Genomic DNA, 8245 nt, shown 5'->3' with positions numbered 1-8245 from the left:
TTAAGCATACAGAAAACAGAAATAAAAAGAATAAAATATAAAAAAAGAGCCTTTAAATGGTCCAAGATAACTGCGACCATGAAAATATCATTCGGAGAATTGAAAAACTGGAGACAATTGGGCCTCGAACTTGAAAATGTTCTTTTGCATTAAACCACAGGTAATATACCCTTACCAAATTTCTTCATGAACCTTTTATATACTTTTAAGAGGACTGATTTCAACTATTTTAAAAAACTCAGATATTATTTTAATAATTTGCATAAATTTATACAAAAGACCTTCTATGTAATTTTTTTTTATCAATAGAAATCAAACTTTGTATCAAGATATTCACAATATTCATGTAGCCTACTCAACCAACTGAAATAGAATATTATATAATAAGTGTTTTAATTCAACTACCTTAGGTAATAATCGTCCCTCACAATGTGTTATGCAGAACACTCCCTAGCCAGTTTGGTTTTCAATCCCTATGACTCTTAATTCTGAAAACCTTGATAGTAAATTTTGACCATGCAAGGAGACCATTACAAGTTATTCAATGGAACAAAGACAGCACTTTGTGTTGGCATAAGTTCCAATACAGAAAAATGCTACTATTCTTATTAATACTAGTTTATATAGTATGAATAAAAAATCACAAATTTTAGTGAGTTTAAATGAGATTCAGCACTCATATAATCTGTGATTCCCAATACGTTTCAAGTCCCATTGTATGGCATTTCATGTTTCTCCATCTCATGAACATGCTGTGCCCTGTACTTGTACCGATGAGCTGAATACATAAAAAGAGCGAAATTGAGAATGCTGAGAGCCGTGAGAAGCCAATAAAAGTAGTCAAATCTACCAATGTTGATGTTCTGCGACAACCAAGATTCTTTGCCGTGATCCAAATCCCCAGTAACAGATTTAATAATGTTGTTTATGATAGTAGCGAAAAAGCAACCCAATCCACCAGCAAGTGCAGCATAAGCAGAGCCTATACTCTTCATTGCATCAGGGGCTTCCTCGTAGAGAAACTCCAACAAGCCAACGATGCAGAAGACTTCAGCCACGCCAATGAGACAGTACTGGATCAGCAACCAGTAGGCACTTAAGTTAGGCATTGCTGTCAGAAAACTAGCCTCGTACCCATGTTTTATGGCGTAGCTTCTTCTGTATTTTTCGAATATTGCGGCCCATGCAACTGAGAGAATGGAGACTGCAAGCCCAATTCCGACCCTCTGGAGCTGCGAGGCGCCGTGGGGGTGGCCCGTGATGCGTCGGAAGATGGGGACGAAGAGGGAGTAGTAGAGAGATAATATGAGGAAAACGCTGAGGCCTGGGAACACTGGCATGCATGTCACTGGGAGCTTCAACTGGCCCAAGTGAGTGTTGAGTGTGTATGCTTGCTGGACTGAGAGAGTGAGAAACTCTGTTAAGATCACGTTCAGCATTATTGTGCATGCTGGTATGGGGATCAGTTTCACCAGGATTTTCACTTCTTCTACTTGTGTCACGCTGCACAGCCTCCAAGGACTCGGGTTAGGACCGTCTTCTTTCAGTTGCAGAGCTGCTTTGTCAAGACACCTGATATATATATATATATGCATCCAAAACAACAAATCATAATCATTTAGTATACAAACAAGTCCCATATCAATAAAATAAAAGAAAAAATAATGACTTATAAAATACACATACTTCAATATTAGAGAGGCTTTTTGAGTGATGACAAAAAATAAAAACGTGAAGACTTAGGTATCTCATCATTATGGAGTATATTTGTGTAATAACCTTATAAATCAATTCTTTTTCCATCAAGCTAAATATTACTTGAAAACATTCTTACCTGAAATCATCGGTGTGAGCAATTTTTCGACTTCCCTTGATAGCAGACTGTCTGCCAGGAACCTCGTAAAGGCCAACGAAGTCACTGCTACCAAAAGGGGCGGTTCTCTTTCGAAATGCAGCGACCAAGACTTGAGCAACCCTTGTAAGAGGGCTACCTCCTGGTAACCTGTGCCTGTACAAGGGAGTGCCAATGAAGAACACCATGTTGGATATTCCCATCGCAATTGCCAGTGACCCGAATGCAGAACCCCATCCATACTGAATCTGCACGTACACCACTGCAGTGAAGGCCACTATGGCCCCTATGGTCACTGACAGATAGAAGAAGTTGAAGAATCTGTCCAGGTGTGCCTTGTAGTTTTTGCTTCTTTCATCGAACTGGTCTGCTCCAAAAGATGACACGCATGGCCTTATCCCTGCTGCTCCGAACGCTGTGATGTATAGAACCGTGTAGAGGTAAGTCATCTGCCACGGTTTTGCTGGCTCACAGTGCCCCAACAGCAGAGAAAATTGGTCGCAATCTGCTTGGTTTGGCACAAACTTACTTATTGTTGCACATAGTGTTATTCCTGTTAAACCCTGTTCATGAAAATTGGAATGAAACAAGAGTTGCAAGAGAAAAAATAAAAAAGAAAAAAAGTTATACTGTGATGTAAAACAAATTTACACAATTATTCTTATTATAAAATCACTATGTATATCAAGTTTGTTAATTTTTAAATACTTTAAAAATTATTAATTATATAACTTTTTAAAAAAATTATGTTAAAGATCAACGAACTTATATATAATGATTTGTGATTAGATAAGTGTGTTTTATACTATTCCATAGTTTATTAATGTATCATACTTTATTGCAATGGACTTTACTACATGTGCTGTTCCATGGCTCTAAAGAAGAGAGAAGAACCGTACCGCAAGATAGATAGTGGTGAAAATAGCTATTGTCCAGTAGCGTCCAAGATATGCGTCGGCTAGAAAACCACCGAGCACAGAGGAAGCTTGTGATATTCCTAAGAAATTGTTGACTGCATTGGAAGAACTCGTGAAAGGTCTATGCATCACGTAAAACATAAAGGCCACCATGTTAACCGAAAGACCAAAATAAGCCATTCTTTCTGCCATCTCGTTTCCTACAACCACAAACATAAACCATACACAATTATTGAATAATGTTCTCTTTAAAGTATTCATAAATCATAACCAAGCTCAACACGTAACAGTGTGACAAATTCATGCATTGCTCTTTTTGTCTGTGTTGACCAGCAGCATGTTAATCAAGAATTTAGATCCTTTCTTTTAATTCAAAAGCATAACATACTATTACTAATGCTATGATAGAGAATGAAATAAACAATTTAATAGCATGCTCTTAGTCAATATACTTGTGACAAATTTTAGATAAAGTTTATCAACTATTGTTGCTATTATTCTTCGATAAGAATTCATCTTTCACCTTGACAACTCATGTTATGAACTGTAAAGACTAAATCAATTATGCAAATTATCAAAGCAAAATTTCAAATTGAATTGAAAAACAACATAAGAATATATTAAGTAACTGTATCTAAGTTTTATTTGATAATTATGTATGCACACATGAATACATATAGTGAGAATATATACCAAATATAAAGAAAGCAGCAATCCAACCACCAGTCTTTGAAAGATCAACAATGGATTTGCCATGGATATCAACTGGTGTAGATCCTGCTGTGTACCCACGACCAAAGGCCATCCTTCTATCTTCGGACTCAATGAAGTAAATTGCAAGCTTCTTTCTATTCACTGAAGTGCCGGGTGTCCCCTGATGGGAGCCTTCTTGTGGTGACTTGATCTCGGAGCTATCCATCACTCTTAACACACAACACTACTCAATTTTCAGATTAACAACACACAAAACATAGAAAGGGGCATGGATCCAGCTCTTCAGTAACGAGAAAGCATAAAGTTCAGCAAAAGGGTGGCAAACAATTATTCTGAAATATGGAGACTGAAGCCACCAACTTCTAATACTATTTTCGTTTCGCCTGCTCTTCTACTTATGGATGTGAGCCTAATTAATTCTTCTCAAGGTAGGAAAATAAAAATAAGAAAAATGCTTACCAGTGTCCTTAAGCATTGATTAAGGAATCATAAGTAGAAAGTTTTTATTGAACATCTTTCATGTAACTTGATTTTAGTTTTTAATAAAAACTTTCTAAATATTGATTCCTTAACTAGTATTGTTACTCCTTAGAAGATTGGTTAGCAAGATCTTAAAAATAATTGTGTAGTAGTATATGTTTGGACCCTACATGGGACACATAAATGGGAAGTGAGTGACTTTTTGACTTGTGCATGAATGAATACAAAGTTGAACAGTGAATAGTGAAGGAAGTTGATTTTTGGATACAGTTGGGAAAAGGGACCATATTAAAGGATGGTTCAACTAACACGTTAAGATCTGTGGAAACCAACCATGCATAATAAATGGCAGGACAACAACACAAATGGAAGCGATTGAAGACAATGCATTTATGGTCACCTGCTGTGGAGGCTGGGGCCATTGCTGTCATTGATTGGTGCCTCTGCATGTTAGTACGAATTTCTTCCAAATCTTATTCCTCTTCTATCGTTTTGTTTAAGCGCTTTGGGTTGGTTCAGCATGAAAATATGGATACCCATAATTTTCCATCTGAATTCGGAGGTTGGGGATTTCATAGTCATTGCTTGGAATTTTGTGCTTGCTTTTAAAGTCTTCTACTTCAATGAAGTGCTCGGATTTCTCCGCAAGGCCAATACAGATTTTAACCTTTAATTCTTTAAAGTGACATGAGCTCTGTTCTCAACTCAAAGGACTCAACTAGTTATAAGTCTAACTATAGAAACACGAAAATTATGGTTCAAAAACATACTATAGGAGTTTAACAATTATGTACCGATAATGTAAAATTATTTAACGAGTGTCAATGGATTATAAATATTCTTAATTATAAATCATAATATGTATGATTTTTAAGGCTTTTTTGTAAAAATAATAATAAGTTTATTATATATAATAATTTATGATAGAACAATTTCTAATTAGATTACGCTGTTAAAAAATATTTACGTTCATAAACAATTTTTTAATTTTTTATTCAAAATATGTTTTTCTAAATTTTATTTATATTTTTTCTAAATATGTCAATTAGATCATTCGGTCTATACCAAGTTTTGTTTTTAATAAAAAATTGCATCCACCAATATAGGTGACTTGAATGTAAGCTGAATTTTATTTTATTTGTGGAAAATTTTATATGCACCTCCTCTTTCTAATATTTACGCTTTGCTTTTCAATTCTTTTTGTCAATTTTTAAATACTTATTTATTTATTTAATTATTTCTTAAAATAAATTTTATTTTTTAAAATTATTTTCTTTATTGATCTCCTTTTCTTTTACCTCTTTATTTTCGTCACTCTATTCCTCTCTAGTCATTCCTTTCCATCTTTAATATTGTATACATTGAATAAGATTGTAAATTTTATAAAGACGTGTTTAAAGAAATGACATATTAATTTTACGATAAATGATTGATTAAAAATAATATATTATTATTATTATTTTGAAATTGTGCTCCCAGCTTCTTAAAATATGCTTATAGAAGAGTAAAAATATTTGTCTTTTGGAAAGTTCCTTTTGAAAAAAAAAAAAAACTTTCAAAAAGTACTTTTTAAAAACATTTTTTTCTTTTCCAAAAAAATATTTTTCAGAAATATATTTTTATTCTTGGAATTTGGGGGTGTAAAACAAATAAATATACTTTTAAAAAGTATTTTTTAGAATAGTGAATTTGTTTATCAAAAGTAGGAATATTTTTTTTTCTTTTAAAGAGTACTTTCCGAAAATATATTTTTACTCTTGAAGTTTTGAGTGTAAAACACACTTTTGAAAAGTAATTTCTGAAAACAAAATAAAATATATAAATTTTGAAAACTACTTCTTGAAAATGTATTTTTTGTCTTTGAAGAATACTTTTTAGAAGTATATCTTTTATAAAAAAAAATGAAAAAAAGGTATTTAAATAATAAATAAATAAAAATAGATATAGAAAGTGTTTTATTAAATAATGGAGGTGTATATAACAAAAATTGCATCTATCAACCGGGAGTGACTTGAATGTAACCTGAATTTTATTTTATTTGTTTAAACATGGTAATATGAGATCCTAAAACTTGATAAGCTTTCTATGGCTCATGATATATATACTTCTTTTTTTTATAAGTACATCTTTTTGTTTTTTATTTTTTAAAAATTTCTAAAATATTCTTTATTTTTTTATTTTTTTATTTTTTTAATTTTACACATCCAACTTTTAATTTAATATTTTATTCTTTTTTTCAACACATCTCCTTCCTTCTCCCTTTTAGTTTTCACAAACATCCCTTTGTTTTTCCCCTTATTTTTTACTTATTTTAATATATAATTTTGGTTTTCTCAATTTTCACATTACTTTTTTCTTCCCTCACCTCTTTCACTTTTTATATGCACATGAACTGTAGAACTAGTGCATGACGATGTTATAAACATGTTCGACTTTCTTAATAGTTTCTACTAAGCTTGATGCGCATTTTTCTTCCAACATTTCCTCCTCTTTCACACTTCCAAAAATTTTAACATTAAATTTAGTGTTATGAAAAATATATTTCGGAATATTAATTTTATTATTTCAGAAAATAATTTCTAGAAGTATGTTAAAAACACAATTTTAGAAAATATCTTTTGAGAACACTAATTTTACTATTTCGAAAAGTACTTTCTAGAACACTAAAATTATTTGATGTTGTATTTTCTAGACGTGTAAGTAGGGCGAAGTGCTTAAAGAAAAAACATATACTTTGCTCGACACCTTTGACACTATCGAGAAAGTCACAAACGCCTATAACGCTGTCGAAAACTAATTTTATGTCTTGAGTGCGTGTGAAAACTAAAAGAATGGAGGGAGAAAGTAATAGTGTGAAAACTAAAATACGAGGGAGAAGAGAATAATGTCAAAATCAAAATAATTAAAACTACCTACTGAAATAGGTGAAAAGTAGGGAAAAAGTAAAGGGATGAATGTGAAAACTGAAAAGAAGAAGGAGATGTATGGAAAAGAAAAAAAAAGTGTTAAATTAAATATTGGAAGTGTAAAGTTCAAAAAAATTAACGATATTTTAAGAATTTAATTATTCTTTTTTTTTTTATAAAAAGTGTACTTATTAAAAAAAAGGAAAAATAAATAGATGTGTGTTTATATCACGAGCCGCTTTCTATTGAACCTAATTTGGCCCAATTTTGTTAGAACTAAAACCGTTGAACTCGCATAGCCGATGTAAGGCCTTGCCAAACTGAAATGGTTCGTTTATAGATATTTTTTTGCCCCCCCACAAAAACAGAACAAATCATAAGATACTTATAAAGAAAAACTAAAGTACAATGAGCATAAATTAAAATTAATTTATATTTCTCAACTTCTGCTAAATTAGATTAAAAAACTTCTTCAAATATTAAAATGGATAAATAGATTTTAACGTGTAAAAAAAATTCCATTATATCTTATTTTATTTTTCCAATAATAAAATATTTGTTTTCAAACAAACCATAAATTTTGTAATTGGTACAAATTTTAATGATAATGGTGCATCAAGAGTTTTATGAAAAACAGTGGTGAATGAACTAATCGATTTTTGGGTCCAAGAAACGTGATCTTCCTCTTGAATTTGGGTGTAATAATAGGAAATTAAGGGAATTAAAAATATAGGATTAATTCTGTTATTAGTTATTTTTTGGTTGAAATTAGGATTATAGCCCGGGGAAAAGGTTGTATATGTGGGAAGTCAGAATTATAAATAGACCCTATTGTACAGAATTGGATTATGGAATAAGAAGTTCAGTATTTAGTTTCCTCTACAATTTCTAAGAGAATTGTGAATGAGTGAGTGCAACCAAGGTTAGTAGGTATAACCTTGACATTGGTATCAATTAGCGTGGGACGTTTGGGACAATGGTGACCATGAAGGAACTCAAAACCCGCATGGAGACGTTTGAACAGAAATTCACAGACGCAAGAATCAACCCAAAAAACATTGGCTTCGCTGCAGAAAACGATAGATAGTCTCGTCTCTTCCATAACAACCATAAATGGCGGCAAGATAATCGTGACAAACGAAGGTGTCACAAACACACCAGATTTTGGTCAATCAGTAATAGAACGAGCGCAAATTCAATTCCCTACATTCGATGGAACCAACTTTCGGGAGTGGAGAGCAAAAGCTGAGCAGTTTTTTGAATTAGAGGATACCCCGATGGCACAACGTGGGAAGTTACTGCTTTTATCCATGGATGGCAAAGCCTTCTCTAGGCAAAGACATTATATGGAGCAACCCAGATTCAAGGATAAATCT

At 32.4% G+C, this 8245-nt stretch overlaps 1 protein-coding gene across 1 annotated transcript; it reads right to left on the bottom strand.

The window, feature by feature from the left end:
- Nucleotides 1-584: 584 nt before the first annotated feature.
- On the bottom strand, nucleotides 585-4115 carry LOC109802132 (Major facilitator superfamily protein). Its single transcript, XM_020363354.3, has 4 exons — nucleotides 3463-4115; nucleotides 2752-2969; nucleotides 1835-2415; nucleotides 585-1572 (listed from the first exon to the last, which is right to left on the bottom strand). The coding sequence occupies exons 1-4, from the start codon at nucleotides 3686-3688 to the stop codon at nucleotides 705-707; spliced, it is 1893 nt and encodes a 630-aa protein (XP_020218943.2). The 5' UTR covers nucleotides 3689-4115; the 3' UTR covers nucleotides 585-704.
- Between the last annotated feature and the right edge of the window lie 4130 nt (nucleotides 4116-8245).

The sequence above is a fragment of the Cajanus cajan genome, chromosome 4 (genome assembly GCF_000230855.2).
Source record: "Cajanus cajan strain Asha chromosome 4, NIPB_CcT2T_4, whole genome shotgun sequence".
Taxonomy (NCBI): Eukaryota; Viridiplantae; Streptophyta; class Magnoliopsida; order Fabales; family Fabaceae; genus Cajanus; species Cajanus cajan.
This window is presented reverse-complemented; position numbering and strand designations above follow the sequence as displayed.

Excerpts from the sequence above, each read along its gene's own strand:
- LOC109802132 (XM_020363354.3), bottom strand. The coding sequence starts at position 3,688 with ATGGATAGCTCCGAGATCAAGTCACCACAAGAAGGCTCCCATCAGGGG. Across the intron at positions 2,416-2,751 it reads TCACCACTATCTATCTTGCG|GGTTTAACAGGAATAACACT; the intron begins GTACGGTTCTTC and ends TTTCATGAACAG. Across the intron at positions 1,573-1,834 it reads GCTCACACCGATGATTTCAG|GTGTCTTGACAAAGCAGCTC; the intron begins GTAAGAATGTTT and ends TATATATATCAG.